Source organism: Lipotes vexillifer, unplaced genomic scaffold (assembly GCF_000442215.2).
Source record: "Lipotes vexillifer unplaced genomic scaffold, Lipotes_vexillifer_v1.1 scaffold554, whole genome shotgun sequence".
NCBI classification, from domain to species: Eukaryota; Metazoa; Chordata; class Mammalia; order Artiodactyla; family Lipotidae; genus Lipotes; species Lipotes vexillifer.
In genome coordinates this window covers 2821794-2841333 of record NW_006794635.1, presented here as the reverse complement: position 1 = coordinate 2841333, position 19540 = coordinate 2821794, and the positions used below count along the sequence as shown (strand labels likewise).

The 19540-nt window shown below is 42.1% G+C and overlaps 1 protein-coding gene across 1 annotated transcript in view; it reads left to right on the top strand.

Moving 5' to 3' along the window:
• Positions 1–18906, top strand: part of MRAP2 (melanocortin 2 receptor accessory protein 2) — a 38650-nt gene extending 19744 nt beyond the window's left edge. Inside the window, exons 2-3 of the mRNA XM_007467330.1 lie at positions 3046–3145; positions 18513–18906. Coding sequence (XP_007467392.1) covers positions 3046–3145; positions 18513–18906 — 494 coding nt within the window. The remainder of the gene's footprint in view (positions 1–3045; positions 3146–18512) is intronic.
• Positions 18907–19540: the final 634 nt, after the last annotated feature.

Genomic DNA, 19540 nt, shown 5'->3' with positions numbered 1-19540 from the left:
ATATATATATATATATATATATACCACATCTTCTTTATCCACTCCTCTGTCGAAGGACATTTAGGTTGCTTCCACGTCCTGGCTATCGTAAAAAGCGATGCAATGAACATTGGGGTGCATGTATCCTTTCGAACCATGGTTTTCTTTGGATATATACCCAGGAGTGGGATTAGTGGATCATATGGTGATTCTATTTTTGGTTTTTTAAGGAACCTCCATACTGTTCTCCATAGTGGCTGCACTAATTTACATTCCCACCAACAGTGTAGGAGAGTTCCCTTTTCTCCACATCCTCTCCAGTATGTATTGTTTGTAGACTTTTTGATGATGGCCATTCTGCCTGGTGTGAGGGGTGGAGGGGAGGGGAAATAGGATAGGATAGTTGCTCTCATCCTCCCCTATAGTGGAAAACATGGAGAAACGGATCATACCAGTGAAAACCGTGCAAGCTGTCAGCTTTCAGCTCTGTTTCATTCCATTTATTAGAGGTCAGGCTAAGGGAAATTCATTTTATTATGACACATCCTATTTGGAATTCCTCTGGGCAATTTGCTCTACCCTCTTACTATAATGGTCTCCAAGTAGCTCAGTCTCTAGACAGGACAGAAGTAGCTGTTCGGCTCTGTTAGAACCCCCTGTGGAAGGCTTTCTTGGCTTCCTTAATGAACCGGGCTCCTTGGAGCCTCACTCACTCTATGTAAACCTCTGTTCTGACTTCCTTCCAAGAAAGGGTGCTTTGGGGAATACCAGAGGCTCTGCATTCCTCCTTTTACTGCAATGCTCACATCCGTGAAACTTGGCATATAAATAAAACTTCAAGAGAGTTTGGTTATTCCTGGGATGAGATGGAGATCTCTGATATTCTCTGAAAGGGGCTCAGGGTGAGAAAGTGCCCTGGGTTTGGGCCATGTGACAGAGGATGAGGTAGAGGAGAATTAATGGAAATAATCTGAGGAAGCAGGATTTCCTTTGGAGAAGAATGTGAATAAGCAAAGCTGCTTAAAGCATATTGTGATGAGAAACGTGGATACCACGTTATCAAGAAAACACCTGAAAATGCCATTGGATCACGGGGATTTTCAAATTCTAACCAAAGCTCTGCTCATTCCCACTCTGTTCCCTCGTGACTTTGCTGAGGGCTGAGACCCTCCCAGGTCCCACGTTATTGTTGCTTTTTGATCCGCTCCCTGGGTCACTAGAAGGACGGGGGCAAGGGACTAGGCTGGGTCAAAGGCACCCTCCTCCATCCCTGCCCACTCTGGGATAGGGGACTGGAGGACTCATAGGGATCCAGCCACCATTGGCAGTGTGAAAGCTGTCCTCATGAGAACCCCTTCCTAGTAAACAGATTTGAAAATGAATCAACACGACTAGATTAAATTCTCAGCTGAGGATTTTATAATTCTTGTGGGTCACTGCAGAATTTGCTTTTGCTATGCAGGCAGTTGATGAAGTGTAGGGTATTGAGCTGTTGTTTATCTGCACAATGATGCTTCGCAGTCTGTGGCCCTGTAACTGAGATGCTATTGTTATATGCTGCACTTGTGCACATGTGTTTTTTTTGGTACTTGTCCTCATGTCTTGTTTAGGCCTCATTTCCATTAGATTGTAAGGCAAAATCTACAATTCCTGTTTCTTTGGCACTCTTAACCCTGGGAAAGATAAATTAGTTTTGCATCCAGAGTGCTGAATAAATGTTGTTGAATAAAGGTTGTTAACCTCTAGGCTATAGTATATGTAGAATGAAAGTATGAATTATGTGAAGTAAACTACTAATCTGATTTCTTCATGTTAGAGTGCTATATACTTATAATTTAGTTAGAATAATGCTTTGTATTTAAACACATTTAGTGTATAAGTTCTGTTCACCTTTTTTTTTTAATTGCTAAGTATCCTCATTGTATTGCCACATAGGTAAACTTCTTAGAATAGATCAGAAAATGTAAAATAATTCAACTCTGTTGCCTCTCCCAGACTTAAGACCCTATTAGGAAGGTACCAGGTTCTGGTAGACAGCCTGGTCTCATCCCCATCTGAGAGACATACACTAGTGACTATTACCCATGATAGGATCAAGGAGAGACCCATGTAGAGAAGCACAGACAAAAATGTCTTGGGGTTCACAGGAGGGAGCAAGCGCATCAGTTGGGGAGATTAGGCTTTGTGAAGGAGATGGTGTAAGGAGTGGGCTTTGAAGGATAGATAGACTTTCATTAGCTCCAGCCTGGGGACACTTGTTCCAGCTGGTGAAGGTACAGGCCCCTGAAAAGGTGTGGGTATTAGGAAGCTGTGCCTAAGAGTTCAGATAAGTACAGGGATATAGTGTCCCCTAGTCCACTTGGAAACATGAGTTTTAAAGTAGGGGTAAACTGGGAGAAAATGATCATTTTAACAATAATAGCCTGCAAATGTGTGCTACCTTTTTCTCAGATGCCAGACATTGTACAAGTTCTTTGTATATGGAATGTCTTCTAATCTGAAAAAGGTCAGGTCTATTTTTGTTGAAGGTTTTTCATAAAAGAGCAATATTATCAGAGCTATGATAAAGCAGATTTGTACAGAGATGAGGCACAGGGCCAAAGGTAGGAAGAGCACTCAGGAGGCCATTTGTATGTTCTCTGAAAGATGTAATGAAGAGCTGAGTTATGCCAGCAGGAGCATGTGTGAAAATACAAAATTGGGTTGGTTTGAATCAGAAGTCATTTTAAATCATATTGCAGTTTCTGCTAAAAATTGCATTTTCTAACTCAAAACACTTCAGTGGAATCTTCAGGACCTAGACAGCCCATTTTCTGTCTTAGATTCCCCCACTGGGATGTGGAAACCAAGAGTCTGGAGGGCTGACATCTCTTAGTAGTACCTGAGACAGAAATCTGGAGGCACAGACTCTTCCCTCATCCCTGTATCTTTGACTGATGGGTCAAGATTGTCTCAGAAGATTGTTGACGTCTTTTCTCATTTCATGTATCAAAAAGCACAGGTTCCTCAATTATTTAAGTTTTATGCTGCTGTGAAATACTAATCCCAGTATTAACTGCCTTGCAGATTCCATTGTGATTGGATTTTGGATTGGTCTCGCGGTCTTTGTGATTTTCATGTTTTTTGTGCTGACTCTGCTGACCAAGACAGGAGCCCCACACCAAGAGTAAGTTTGGGCTGTTCCTAAATGTCCGTTAAGCTCCACAGGGACCAGAAAAAACAGAAATGGGATCCGGGGCTGGGGTTGCTTCCAGTGGGTGGAAAGATGGGCCTGGTTATGGATGTGCTGTCTGGACCCAGTGCCTGTTGTGTGGGACCTGCCTTCCTCCTGGTACTTTGCCTCTTGCCTCTGGGGCTCATTTTCAAGTGAACCCTTGTGCACCTGTGTTCCTTGGTCCTTTCCAGTAGTCTAACTGCTGATCCAGCCTCAATTTTTATTTTGAAAGTATTATTAATTGGGATGTATTTTCTCCTTATTCCCAAAAGAATTTAGATGACTCACCAGACTGAAAACAGTGAAAAAAGACAATAGCAAAAATAGGATGAAAACTAGCTTAGAAAACGTTTTGAGGAGCAGAGAAATAGTTACTGGATACACGACTGAATTAATTAACAATAGTCACTGAATTCAGCATTAAGTTTCCTTGAAATGAAATAAAACGGAAACATTAAGGATTATATAATTTTCATGGCATGGTAAAGAACATCCATGTTGGGCTTTGAATTTATGGAGGAAATGATTACATGGATGCTTAAAGAACGCTGAGTAATGTCACAGTGTATTTGGTCAGTTATGGTTGGCAAAACACTCAGAAATGTTTTAGAGGATTTTCTTTTATCCCAACTCTTCCAAAAAAGGGAAAAATAATAACTTACATTGGATACCTTATCAGTCAGTCCCAGCAGGCAACAGATAGCACACTCAAATTAGATAATTAGAAGAGCTTTTTATTTAAATTTATTTTTTTATTGAAGTATATTTGATTTACAATGTGTTAATTTCTGCTGTACAGCAAAGTGACTCAGCTATACACATACAACCATTTTTTAAATATTCTTTTCCATAATGGTTTATCCCAGGATATTGAATATAGTTCTCTGTGCTATACAATAGGACCTTGTTGTTTATCCAATCTATATGTACTAGCTTGCATCTACTAACCCCAAACTCTCAGCCCATCCCTCTCCGACTCTTGGCAACCACATGTCAGATCTCTATGTCTGTGAGTCAGTTTCTGTTCTGTAGATAAGTTTATTTGTGCCATATTTTAGATTCCACATATAAGTGATAACATATGGTATTTGTTTTTCTCTTTCTGACTTACTTCACTTAGTATGATAATCTTTAGGTCCATCCATGTTGTTGCAAATGGCATTATTTCATTCTTTTTTATGGCCGAGAAGTATTCCATTGTATACATGTACCACATCTTCTTTATCCATTCATCTGTCGATGGACATTTAGGTTGTTTCCATGTCTTGGCTATTGTGAATGGTGCTGCTATGAACATAGGGGTGCATGTATCTTTTTGAATTAGAGTTTTGCCTGGATATATAGAAGAGCTTTTAATAAAGGGACTAGTCACAAGTTGTGGCCCAGGAAGAGGGTGGTCCCCAGGATAGTGCGGGATGCCAGCACTCAGAACACTGAGGAGTAGATGCACTAGATCTGAAGGGGGTCATGATTGGCAACCAGGAGTCCTGCAGAGAGGCTGGCTGAGAGGAACAATGACCCGGGTCGAGGGTCACAGTTAGTCCAGTGTGACCTCTCAGGGAGGGAGCCTCCAATAAATATCCAGACCTTTCTTCCCCTCTCCTACCCCTTTCTTACCATTGCTCCCCACTGGTGAAGCCCACACCACAACCAGCGGCCAGAGCCTCCATCAAAGTTCAGTTTCCTGGGGCACAGAGCCAGATGGGGATGGGCAGAGAGCAACCTGAGAGAGTAAGTGGAAGAAACTGAGCACAAATCCTCACATTTCCATTGGTATCTCCCTTCATCCTCACAGCCTGGCAGCGGCATTCTCATTGTTGTGTCTCATCACACAGTCTGTGGCATCTACTGTTCCGTCTTCAGCCTGCACTTGAACTATGACAACTAGTTGTAGGTAGAGAGAAGAGTTCAGCCCATCACGCACCTATTTTCAGACATTGAGGTCTGGAAAAAATTTTAAACACATGTTAAATGAAAAGAAAAGATCATTTTATTGAAGCATACGGAGATGCATGGTTGAGAATCTCTATAATAGTCACTAAAAAGCCACTAAAACAATATGAACTTTCCCTTTTCTATCTCCTGTTCTCATAAACATCTGAACATGCCTTTACCTCACTTTATTGGTCCAGCAAATTTAAAAATATGGTGTGGATTACAGCAGTAGTAAGAGAAGCCAAGGACAAACTCAGATTAGGGTACATCTTGTAGAGTGGCCAGGGAATAATAACCCCCTTTATCTTCCTTCTCCTCAGAGGGACAGATGGATTTTTGCAGGGTTATTGAGATCTATTTGTTTGATGTAGGGTGCAGGTGATTTTACAGATGGGAACACCCTAGCCCAAAAGGGAACATGACTTCCTGTAATGATTAATTTTATTTGTCAATTTGTCTAGGCCATGGCAGCCAGATATTTAATCAAACGTTATTCTAGATGTTTCTGTGAAGGTTTTTTTTTAGATAAGATACCATGTCTGAATAAAACTGATCATCCTCCATAATGTGGGTGGGCCTCATCCAATCACGGGAAGGCTCTCCTAGAAACAGATGGACCTCCCTTGAGCAAAAATGAATTCTGGCAGAGGCCTGCCTTCAAACTCTTCCCTGGGTCTCCAGCTTGCCAGCCTACCCTACAGATTTTGGACTTGCCAGCCTCCACCATCACATGACCCAATTCCTTAAAATAAATCTGTCCCCCTCCCCTACCCCGGATGGATGGATGAATGGATGGATGGATAGATAGATAGATATAGAAATACACACACACACACACACACACACACGCACGCACGCACCCTGTCGGTTCTGTTTCTCTGGAGAACACTGACTTATACATTTCCTTAGCATTTCACATCGACCCTGGGTAGCTGAGACTTGAATTTCCAGTCTTCCAATAGGCAGTTCATCCTTCTAGTAGATGGTTTCTCTCTTGATGGTGATTCTGAGTCATCTCAAAGAACAGGGGTCATTGTAACTCTACATGCTTTTAATGAGGCTAAGGAGAAAGTCTAACCTTTTTTTATTTTTAGTACAATAATGGATCACCCCTCAGGACCACATTTTAAATGCTTTCTTGAGTCTGAAGCAGTGTGAGACATGGCATTTGGCTGTAGTGTATCATAAGCAAACTGAAAGAAACAGACATGTGGAAAAATCCCTAAATGGAGCAATTAAAAAGGATTTTAGATCTTAGTAAACTTGACATTTATTTGGCAGGAATTTTTTCTAAAATAGACATTATTTTTTCCATTCAGCCAAATTTAATATAAAACAATCAATTTTAAGTGTGCCTGTGATAATTAGGCATGGAGGAAAGAATGATAAATCATTGAGACTAATAATAAAAGCAGTTTTTTTTTTAACATTTGCCACATGCCGGGGTCTGCTGATAATTTTATATGTGTAATCTCACCAAGCTTCACAAAAAGATGAATTAAATCCTATAAGTGTTCAACTTATAAAGTTTCCCACTTTACGGATGAGAAAAATGAGGCTGAACCACTCATATGACGATTCACAGGTTAAAAAACCAAAACAAAACAAACAAAACCTTTGGAGCCAGGCCTCAAACTAAAGTCTCTTTGACTCTAAAGTTCCTTTTATTAACACTACATTAAATTATCTCATGTCAGTAATTTTAAATCTCCTTCTTGTATTACAACAAAGATGTTAGCAAGCAATCGGATTTGTTTTCTTTTATCGCATATTGGATCAAGCATGGGCTCTGGAGTCAAACATTTCCAGATGTACTGGAACAGTTTACTAGATTCTTAACCTCTCTCTGCTTGAGATTCCTCATTTGTAAAAATAAAATAGTATCTGCTTCCTAGGAGTACTGTAAAGGTTAAGTGAGCTGATGCCTGTGGAGCTGCTGGTACACGCTGGGCTCACAGCGGGCAGCTCTCAGCGAAGGTCAGTCCACCCCTGCATGGCTGGTGGAATCCTGGGGAGAGCTGAGGGGTGCAGGTAAAGAGCAGGAGTGAGAAGAGGACACCCATCCTCCCGCAAGACAGCCAGGCCCTACGCATTCACATTGGAGCTACACATGCCAAAGTGTGGCTTCCTTCTACCCTAGCTTCACCTTTGGTGTGTCTCTCAGTGAAAGAGTAAGATGATTTTAGAAAGGAGACTAAGCAGAGAATCTTGGTGATGGCTCGGAAGGATGTCTGAATTCTGACTGCTTTATATAACAGGCTCCCTGGGCAGTTGGTCACAAAGGACTTCCTCAAGTAGGATATCAGGCAGTAAGTATCTTTTTGGAATATGACTCCGGCATTCTGGTTAAGATCCCCAATCAGGTCTACAAGCTCAAAATGGACTAGTGTTGGATCTACCACTCAGTTCTATCTCCTCCTCCATGGAGGCGTCCCGGGCAGGCTGAGCATCTCCCTAGGAGCTCATCATTGCTGATGCACGGGAAGAGCACAAACATTCCCTTGAAAGGAGTAAGATACAAGGATGACAGGCTTCTTCCCTGAAGTTTCCAACTTGGGATCATATTAGCATAAGAACTTCAATTCTAGAGTCACTGCCTACTCGTTGGCTTCTGCTCAGGAGAGGATGTGTCATAATCAGACTATGAGACAATAACAAACAGCTCCACAAATCTCAGTAAAACACAACATGGGTTTACATTGTGTTCAAGCTGCACATCTTCTGAGGGTCAGCAAGGTGTGGACAGAAGCTTCTCCACTGTAGCTGCAGCATCTCCAAGGCTCAGCCTCCCGGGTTCCTGTGACAGGGAAGGGGGCATGAAGAGATCTCACACCTGCCCTTCTGTCCTTCAGCCAGGAAGTGGCACACACCCCTTCCTCTCACAGATCATTGGCCAGAACCAGCCACAGCCACCTGACCGCCAGGCTGGGCAGGGTAAGCTGTGTTTCCAGGAGGAGAGGAGAACCAGATATGAGTGAGCACTAGTAAAGCGGACCAAAGAGAGAGAAAGACTCTTATAAAGCTGACATCGCCTTTCTTAAAAGCTGCTACGTCCAAGAAGCGGCTTTAATGGGGATTATTTTTCTCGTGGAATATCTGCTGTTGTATGTGGGGAAAAACCCCCTCTTACCTGGATCCTTTAAAGACAATGAAGAAAAGAGAACCATTTTTCCTGTGCTTTTTCTGCTAAGGAGCTATGTATTCTCTTTACTGTCTTGTTAAAGTATTATAACCCCATTATCATAAATCTGCCAGAGAGAAAGAGTACGGGAAAGGCTTGGACCACATTTTTATGTTGAATATTTTGGACTTTTTAAAAAAAAAACGATCAAACCCCAGACATCATACACCTCAAATACCCTCTTTTTGTAGCCTTTGCTAAGTGCACTTTGTCCAGGTGGGGATGGTCTTCGTTTAGGGGTGAGGACAGCATTGCTCATGACCTTGTAAAAATGGAACTTACATTTTACCTTGAGTTGCAATTTTCCTGAATATGACACTCACTAAAGGAGGGGTACAGCGCACCTAAAAGCTAATAGCAAGAGAATGTCTGTGCTCAAGGTCTTTGACAATGACCAAGGTCACAGGAAACAGCTAAGTGCAGATGTGGTGCAGAGTGGTTCCTGAGGAAGAGCCACCATTCTGAAAGGTCTCCATATATCAACAGGTGAAAAATCCAACTGCTTTATGTATCTGATTCAAGTTATACACCTTTGTTCAGGAGTCACTTTTAATTTCTCATCAGTTACAAGATGTTTCCTGAGTGCACAGCTACGGGTGTGCTGAGGATCATCCTAAGGTAGTAGAATCTTTCTTGCCTCAGAGTGACTGAAATCTCCCTGGCAAGTTGGAACTACCAACGAAAGCAACCAAAGGGCACTTTCACACACACACAAGGATTTGGTTGGTGCCTCTGTTAGGGCTTGTTGCATGAGATAAGGCTCTCAGCACAGGCTATGGCTCCTGTGAAATGGTTATTATTATTTTCTCACTGGTGGTTCATCACAGAGTTTAATAGGTCTTTGTTTGGCTTACGCATCTCTAAAAGTCCACTGAAAGTGACTGCTGGAAACACTAGGTTCCCACAGGCTGGACTGCCCACCACTTTTCATGACTGGGGCGAACCCGAGGATAGTCAGGCATGCTAAGACTCAGTACAGCAGCAGGCACTCCATTTGTAAAAACTCATCATAAATCTAGAAAATTCCTAAGGGAATAACCCAGAATCTTACGGGTGTTTTCCCTCTGCCAGCGAAGGTGGGAGAAGTCTGCCCTCCTGAACTGACTTCTCGTAGGGTCCCAGAGGAAGGAGCACATCCCTAAACACTGGAGGTGGCTGTGCCTTTCACAGAAATCAGGGCTCTGGACCACCTGCAGATACAGCCGTCCGGTGCATTGATTGAGCGTCGAATGATGGCAAAGCCCTTTGAGAGATGCAAAGATGAATAGCGTACAGCACAGCAGTATATGGGAGAGAAAAGATCATACCAAATAGCTCTGACATGAGACAGGAAGGGCTGCATCCTGTAAGGCAAGGTCAGTAAGATCGAAAGGAGCACAGAGGGGGGCAGATTCCTTCCTGCTGGGAGATCAGAGAGGCTCCATGGAGGCAGGGACATTTGAGTTGGACAGAAAAGGACGTATTTGATTTTGACAGAGAAGGGGTAGGAGGAACAGCACAAGCAAAGGCTCAGAGGGGGACAGTCAGGGTGGGAGCGGACACTGGAAAGGCCATGTGATGTGGGAGAGGATGGTCTGAAAGATCAGGCAGAAAGAGTTTGGGGAATCAATGAAAGTTTTGTGAGCAGGGGCGTGTCATGGAAGCAAATGACATGCACTGCAAATGCCAGAGGACTGGGTGGGTGCTCGCGATGGAGGATCTCTATTCTGGTACAGAAAATCCCACAGGTTCAGACAATACATGACACAACCCAGAGTGAGAAGAAGAAAAGATAAAGAATCAGAAGAGTCTGAACAGTCTTTTTACTCTGGCTGGTAGAGTTTGGAGCTGTCGCAATCAATAGGTTAGGTCCAAATTGCATTTCTTATAACAAGCTGAAAATGAGGAATAGAGATTCTTAAATAAGTAAAACAAGTGATTTTAAGATTCTATCAAAATAAACAGTTGTCATTTTTCAAAAGTTAGGATGACACGGGAGAACTTCTTGCAAACACGCTAGCTAGATCTCAGTTTCATGATGACAAAATATAGAATAGGTAGGAATGTGACAAAAATAATGAAAGGCACTAAAATTCTTGGTGATTCTGAATTTTCTAATTGTCTTCGTATCTTCAGGCTCCTATAAATACCATAGATATTTACTAGATGGCTTGTAAGTAACAGAAATTTACTTCTCACAGTCCTGGAGGCTGAGAAGTCCAAGGTTGAGGTGCTGGCGGGTTCAGTGTCTGGTGAGGACTTGTTTCCTGGCTCATAGATGATGGACTTTTCACTGTGTCCTCATATGGAGGAAGGAGAGAGGGATCTCACTGGGGCCTCACTTGGAGGATTAGGTTTCACCATGGGAATTTTGGAGGAACACAAACATTCAGTCTGTAGTACAAGTATTCTTCAGTATCCTTTCTTTTCTTTATGATACTTATAACATGATATGAATTGCTAGCTCAGCCAACATCTCACAGTTTCTTGTTCTTTCAGTGTTCCGGTTATTGAAGTTTATGGCTTCTGGTTTTAATTATCATTTTAATCAAGGTGGTATTTAAGAGGTTAGCCCTTGTAATTTTAAATTTTCAAGGTGTAACCAAGGCTGTGGAAGAACAAGTTGATTTTCAACTGTTTTAACTGCTCTGATAGGTGCCCGTGAGCATTTTCAGGTGTGACTCATGAGGGCTAGTCTGCTTTAAAGACTGGGTAACCACTGGGTGGGGAGAAAGTTCACTGGGCTTTATTGAAGCCATTCTTACCAATAAATGGCAGGAAGTCTCCCCCGTGGAACCTGAGTCTCCTGCAGTCTCTAAAGTGGGCCAGTTATAGAAGGTGCAAGATGCCCTTGCAGTAGCTCTGTGGTCTGTGAGCTCCAACAATGCAAGGCAGGAGGTGCCATAGAAGACTCTAGGACAGAGCTTGGGGATGTGGAGAGCACTGCAGGGTACAGTCAGAGACAGTGCTTCCCTTGGCCAGAAACAGGTGCAGGGCAGTCCTAGATGTGGCTAGTCTGCTGAATCTCTTGTATCTCTGGAGCTGGAGTCACACTCAGGATCTCTAGTAACAGACCATCTGTCTATTAAGGCTCACCAGTGCTTATTTTCAGCCTTACCTGGGTATGCCCTCAGATTGACTGCCAACCCTGGGTATGCCCTTGAATTGATTTCTGCAACTGGAGGAGAGGCCTCCTGCCAAGGCAAGAGTTGCTTTCGTTTTGCGATCTCTTTATGATTGATGCATTCACTCATTTAACAAAAACTTAATGAGCACCTACTCTATGCCTAGTACCGTGCTGGGTACTGAGGACATAGACGAGAAACACACAATACCTGCCGCAAGAGCTGATCGTCTTAAAGAAGGTGCCAGACACGTAAAGAAATGGGCTCAATACAGAGTGAGAAGGCAGATGGAGAGAAGCACCCAGTCCTCTGGGAGAACATCCCAACTCAGACTGGAGGAGTCAGGGAAGGTGGCACCTAAGATGATTCATGAAGGGCCAAGAGGAATTAGGCAGGTGGATTCCAGTTTCAGTAATGGCAGAGTAGCATGTTTCAGTATAACCTTGCAGATAACAATTTAAAATCTGGGCAAAGGATATCCCTGATGGCACAGTGGTTAAGAATCCATCTGCCAATGCAGGGGACATGAGTTCGATCCCTGGTCCGGGAAGATCCCACATGCCATGGAGCAACTAAGCCTGTGCACCACAACTACTGAGCTTGCTCTCTAGAGCCCACAAGCCACAACTACTGAGCCCATGAGCCACAAGTACTGAGCCCACAAGCCACAACTACTGAGCCCGTGTGCCTATAGCCTGTGCTCCGCAACAAGAGAAGCCACCATGATGAGAAGCCCGTGCACTGCAATGAGAAACCTACATTCTGCAATGAAGAGTAGCCCCTGCTCACCACAACTAGAGAAAGCCCATGCACAGCAACAAAGACCCAATGCATGCAAAATTAAAATAAATTAAAAAGTAAATAAAATAAAATCTGGACAAAATATAATGAATGACTATTGGAAGGTATTGGAGAGTTAACGTTCGCATACAAAACAGGAGGGAGAAGGGCTTTTGGCCCTTGAAGGAAGGAAACTTCAATAGTTTATGTCTATGGTAATATGGCTTTTAACCTGAAGTCTGCCAATCCACAAACCTGGTATATCTCTTCATATATTAAGGTCTTCCTTAATTTCCCTTTGCAACATTGAAATTTTCGGTGGACGGGTCTTACACATCCTTTGTTAAATTTATTCCTAAGTATTCTATTTGTTTTTGATGCTGTTGTGAATGGAATTTTTTTTTCATTTTCTTATCCTTCATTACCTGTGTGTAGAATACAGTGATTTTTGTATAAGGTCAATTGAGAAGAAAGTTCTTCTTCTTTTTTTTTTTTAACCACAGTCCTGGAACAACAGGGTAAACATATGGGAAAAAATGAACCTTGACCCCTGTCTCAACATAGATCATAAACCCAAAGTAGAAGCTCCTAGAACAGCTCTGTCCAATAGAACTTTCTATGATGACAGAAATGTTCTCTGTGCTGCCTAATTAGGTGGCCACTGGCCACATGTGGCCACTGAGCACTTGAAATGTGGGTAATATGACTGAGAAACCAAAATTTAAATTTTACTTAATTTAAATGGAAATAAATAGCCATCTGTGGTTCGTGGCTATTGTATTGGTTCTAGAAGAAAGCAAAGGGGGTCAACAATGATTTGGGGGTCAACAATGATTTCTTAGAGAGGATATAAAAAGCACTAACATAGAAGATAAAAGTTAATAATTTGAAGTTAACTGAAATGTAAAGCTTCTGCTTATCAAAAGACATCTTTAAGAAAATGAAAATTCAAGTCATAGGTCAAGAGAACGTTTGCAACACGTACATCTACCAAAAGACTTGTATTCAGAATGTATGACAGAACTTCTACAGATCAATAACAAAAGGTAACCTCAATTTTAAAACGGTCAAAATTCTCACCCACAGGCTCCTCACAAAAGAAGATAAACCAATAGCCAATAAGGGCATGAAAAGATGCTCAATATTATTAGACATCAGAGAAATGCTCATTAAAATCACACTGAGTGTCACGTCACTCCCACGAGAATGACCGACATTACAAAGACGGAGAGCCCCCAGTGCTGAAAAGGATGTGGAACAGCTGTAATTCTCACGCGTTGTGGAGAGAGTGTAAGATGGTACAATCACTTTGGAAAACTCTGCAGTTTCTTATAAAGTTAAGAAACATCTACTGTACAACCCAGTAATTCTACTCATAGTATTTGCTCAAGAACAATAAAAATGTGTATCTACAAAGAGACTTTTCAAGAATGTTCATAACAGCCCCAAACTGGAAACAACCCAAATGCCCTTTAACAGAAGAATGAATAAACAAATTGTAGTGTATTTGTACAACAGAATATTACTGAGCAAGAAAAAGGACAAGCTACTGCTGCATGCGACATCATGGATGAACCTCAAAAGCATAATGTTGGGCAAAAGAATACAGGCACAAAAGACTATATATTGCATGCTTCCATTTGTATGAATTTCAAGAACAGGCTAAACTAATCTGTGGTGATAAAAATCAAAACAGATTGCCTCTGGGAGGTGGAAATTGACTGGAAGTTCAAGAACAGGCAAAGCTAATCAATGGAAATAGAAATCAGAACAGTGTTACCTGAAGGGGCTGGAAATTGAATGGGAGGAAACTTTCCAGAAGAAAGGAAATATTCTATGTCTTGACTGGGAGGGTGGTTACATGGGTCACATTGAATTTTACATTTAAGATCTATGGATTTCAGTACATAAATATTGCCCAATGATGAGATGAATAGTAACTGAATAGAAGCAAGCTGTGTCCGTGATCACAATTTTTCACATACAGGTTTTTTAGTTTATCAGTCAGGGAAACAAAAGAGGAAGAACAGGGTAATCTGTTGAGTATTTAATGTTTACCAGACTCTAAGAGAACAAAGATGGGCTTTTCCCTTATTCTCAGGGAGGGAGAATCAGACAGATTGCACTGTTACCACACCCAGAGGTCATGGGGAGAGAAAAGAGCGGGGGCGAAACAGGGAAGGCATCTAAGTGTCTATCGCCTGGGGTTTGCCCTGGGGAAGGACAAAACACTCTTGGTCCTCTGTACCTTCTTTCTTCAGCAAGCGGCGGGGATGGTGGTCAATGGACCCAATTTAATCCTGAGAACATGTAGCCTGGGTTATAGAAGAGCTGCTGTACACAGCTGGGTTTCTGGGTCGCGGCCTTCACACTCAGCTGATGCTCCGGGCAAGCTGGAAAGCTAGTACTCAGAGCTTCTTAGCCTGGAATTGGGGGATGGTGTGACCCCAGCAGTCCTAACCATGCTTTTTCCAAACATGTTAATCCCCTCTTTTCCTAGGTGACATTTTAGCTTCTTAGGTCACAGGTTGCTGGCACACTCATCGCTGTTCTCAAACATATTTTCTTTTTCTCTTGTCTTTATTTTGCTTTTTTTAAAAAGCATCTTTATTGGAGTATAATTGCTTTACGATGGTGTGTTAATTTCTGCTTTACAACAAAATGAATCAGTTATATATATACATATGTTCCCATATCTCTTCCCTCTTGCATCTCCTTCCCTCCCCCCCTCCCTATCCCACCCCTCCGGGTGGTCACAAAGCACCGAGCTGATCTCCCTGTGCTATGCGGCTGCTTCCCACTAGCTATCTACCTTATGTTTGGTAGTGTATATATGTCCATGCCTCTCTCTCGCTTTGTCACACCTTACCCTTCCCCCTCCCCATATCCTCAAGTCCATTCTCTAGTAGGTCTGTGTCTTTATTCCTGTCTTACCCCTAGGTTCTTCATGACATTTTTTTTCATAAATTCCATATATATGTGTTAGCATACGGTATTTGTCCTTCTCTTTCTGACTTACTTCACTCTGTATGACAGACTCTAGATCTATCCACCTCATTACAAATAGCTCGATTTCGCTTCTTTTTATGGCTGAGTAATATTCCATTGTATATATGTGCCACATCTTCTTTATGCATTCATCCGATGATGGGCACTTAGGTTGTTTCCATCTCCGGGCTATTGTAAATAGAGCTGCAATGAACATTTTGGTACATGACTCTTTTTGAATTATGGTTTTCTCAGGGTATATGCCCAGTAGTGGGATTGCTGGGTCATCTTTTAAACTTAGGTGAAACGACAACGAGGGGAAGAAAATCACTTACTGAAAGATAAAACCTATTCCTATTAAATATGCATTAAAGTACAATTCCATCAGTCTGCCTCAAATGATTTTTCTATGAATTCTGAATACATGACCTAGTGAATGTCGTACTCCTGTGTCAATCATTGATCTTCACATCACCTTGCGGAGTGGGCAATGAGACTGGTTAATCAGGCTTATCACTACAAGGAGAAACTCAGGCTTCTGAGAGGAATTCCTCATCTGTTGTCACCCAGGTCATCACAGCAGGAGATAAATCTGATATAAAAGTCCCTCTGCTGCCTGGATTGCAAAGCTTCTAGGATTGCTGAGCCCTGAAATCCAGGTGATTCTTGATAATCTGGAGGTTAGTTTATTCTTTTCTTATTGAAATAATACATAATTTAGTAGGTGAATTCTTGGCTTCAACTACACTAAGTCATCAGATGTTTGCTTAAATTTTTCTTCAATTTATTTATTTTTATTTATTAACATATTTATTGGAGTATAATTGCTTTACAATGGTGTGTTAGTTTCTGCTTTATAACAAAGTGAATCAGTTATACATATGTTCCCATATCTCTTCCCTCTTGCATCTCCTTCCCTCCCATCCTCCCTATCCCATCCCTCTAGGTGGTCACAAAGCACCAAGCTGATCTCCCTGTGCTATGCGGCTGCTTCCCACTAGCTATCTATTTTATGTTTGGTAGTGTATATATGTCCATGCCATTCTCACACTTTGTCACAGCTTACCCTTCCCCCACCCCATATCCTCAAGTCCATTCTCTAGTAGGTCTGCGTCTTTATTCCTGTCTTGCCCCTAGGTTCTTCATGACCTTTTTTTTTTCTTTCTCAGATTCCATATATATGTGTTAGCATATGGTATTTGTTTTTCTCTTTCTGACTTACTTCACTCTGTATGACAGACTCTAGGTCCATCCACCTCACTACAAATAACTCAATTTCGTTTCTTTTTATGGCTGAGTAATATTCCATTGTATATATGTGCCACATCTTTATCCATTCATTTGTTGATGGACACTTAAGTTGCCTCCATGTCCTGGCTATTGTAAATAGAGCTGCAGTGAACATTTTGGTTCATGACTCTTTTTGAATTATGGTTTTCTCAGGGTATATGCTGTCACTGTTTGCAGATGACATGATACTATACATAGAGAATCCTAAAGATGCTACCAGAAAACTATTAGAGCTAATCAATGAATCTGGTAAAGTAGCAGGATACATAATTAATGCACAGAAATCTCTGGCATTCCTATACACTAATGATGAAAAATCTGAAAGTGAAATTAAGAAAACACTCCCATTTACCATTGCAACAAAAAGAATAAAATATCTAGGAATAAACCTACCTAAGGAGACAAAAGACCTGTATGCAGAAAATTATAAGACACTGATGAAAGAAATTAAAGATGATACAAATAGATGAAGAGATATACCATGTTCTTGGATTGGAAGAATCAACATTGTGAAAATGACTCTACTACCCAAAGCAATCTACAGATTCAATGCCATCCCTATCAAACTACCACTGGCATTTTTCACAGAACTAGAACAAAAAAATGTCACAATTTGTATGGAAATGCAAAAGACCCCGAATAGCCAAAGCAATCTTGAGAACGAAAAACGGAGCTGGAGGAATCATGCTCCCCGACTTCAGACTATACTACAAAGCTACAGTAATCAAGACAGTATGGCGGTTAGTTTTTAAGATCAGATTTTTCATACCTGTAACTTGATTCCATATCCCCTGCCCCATGAGAACTTGGTCATAATTGCTGTATCTTGAGTGATGGGATGGGAAAGAAGAGATTTAAGAACTGAAATCACTGAGATTACACACTCCAGAGCCTAATTGTTGTCAGGTTCTATTCTGGATTTGCAAGTGTTCGGACATGATTCTTGACCTTACGGAGTCACTACCTGTGTGGGAGTCACCTTTCTATAAATCTGGAAAGAATGGTGATTAAAGTAGGTGGGCTATCAGGTTATTCAGTTTGCCCCTGCTCTTTCTGTCAGGCACTCGTGGGACTCATTGAGAGTTATTTTATTCATCCATTCACCGATTTATTACCATTGAATTGCTAATTTGTTCCACACTAAATGAAACAAGGAATCAGGAACTGGAGTTCTTTTGCACTCTTATAATTGATTGTGTCAATCAAGCAGGAAATCTGATCCCTCCTTACCTTAGCTTATGCCTTTGTGAAATTGAGTATAATAATTCTTGGCCTAAGTGACAGCATGGGTCAGTCTTTTGTTTGTTTGTTTGTTTGTGGTACGTGGGCCTCTCACTGTTGTGGCCTCTCCCGTTGCGGAGCAACAGCCTCCAGACGCGCAGGCTCAGCGGCCATGGCTCACAGGCGCAGCTACTCCACGGCATGTGGGATCTTCCTGGACCGGGGCACGAACCCGTGTCCCCTGCATCGGCAGGCGGACTCTCAACCACTGCACCACCAGGGAAGCCCAGCATGGGTCAGTTTGGAGAATGGGGTGAGATAAATGGATATGACAGTGCTTTGACAAACATGAAACTCACCCCTGTGAGATAGTATTGATGTTCAGGCTGGCCTGATGTTGGCCAGTGGTTCTAAACCTGACCATGAGTAGTGACCCTTGGGGATTCTATGAAACTACAGACTAACCGTCCCCACCTCCGGAGATCCTGAGGGACTGTAACCCAGAATTCTGCATTTTAAGAAGCGCTTCAAGTAATTCTGATGCAGATGATCCAAGGGTCCCACTGAGAAACACTGGTGTGTGATGAAGAATATCAAGGATCCCTCAGCAAAACGTCTCTTTTCAGGATGGTCCATGGGCCCTCACCTTGTGACTTTTGCCTTGGGTTTATTTGTACATGTTCAGAAGTGACGCCTCTCAGTTCTGATGTTTGTCTGCATGCTGTGTACAGGGACTTGCATTCCATAGATGCCAAAAACCGTGATTCTGCAGGTAACAAGCTGGAGTGTAAGCAGTCTTTTATTTTGCTTTTCTTTACAGCAATGCAGAGTCTTCGGAGAAGAGATTCAGAATGAACAGCTTTGTTTCAGACTTTGGAAGGCCAATGGAACCAGATAAGGTCTTTTCTCGACAGGGCAATGAGGAATCCAGGTCCCTCTTTCACTGCTACATCAATGAAATGGACCACTTGGACAAGGCCAAAGGTGGTCTCCAGACCACAGCCCTCGACAGTGAAGTTCAACTCCAGGAAGCCATCAGACGCAGTGCGCAGCCAGAGGAGGAGCTGAACAGGCTCATGAAATTTGACATCCCCAACTTCGTCCACACAGACCAGAACTCCTCCTTTGGTGAAGATGATCTCCTTATTTCAGAGCCACCTATTGTTCTAGAAAATAAGCCAGTTGCCCAGACCTCACACAAAGACTTGGATTGAGAGGCATGTTTTGTAAAGTGTCTTCCTGAAGATGTTGGGTCTGTCTTTGTATAGCAAGAAATCTTCATTCACCAAGATTATGTGTGTTTGTGTATGAGATACAGAGAGAGAGACAGAGAGACAGAAAGACAGAGAGAGAAGAGAGCCTCCTCAGAAGAATGTTGATTAAGCTGAGTGTTTATACCTTTAAACACATTTGGGGCTTTTTGAGGAACCAAGTATTTACACTGTCTCATCCTCCTTGTCATTGAAAAACTTGGCCACGTATTCAGTGTCAGTGTTTTTGAATGGAGTTTGGCATATTGCATTCCTACCTGCCACTACCATGCTCTACCTTCAGCAAGTTGCTTTGCCTCTCTGGGCGGCCGCCTTTTTAACTGTAAGGTCTGCGGTAGATGATCCATTCCAGTTCTAATATTTTGTGAATTTATTGTTTTGTATTCAGATGAGGCTGGATATACCCAAAGCAGTATAAACCAGGGTGCTGCCTCTTAGCTCTTGTTGTAGCATCCCTCAGGTCTGTAACTCCCACTCAACCCTTAACTGAGCCCAGCTTTTGTCAGGGGCCTGAGCATCTACCGGGACGTCAGGAGTCTCGTTTCTCATGGTCACTGTGGCTAGCATTTCTATTGCT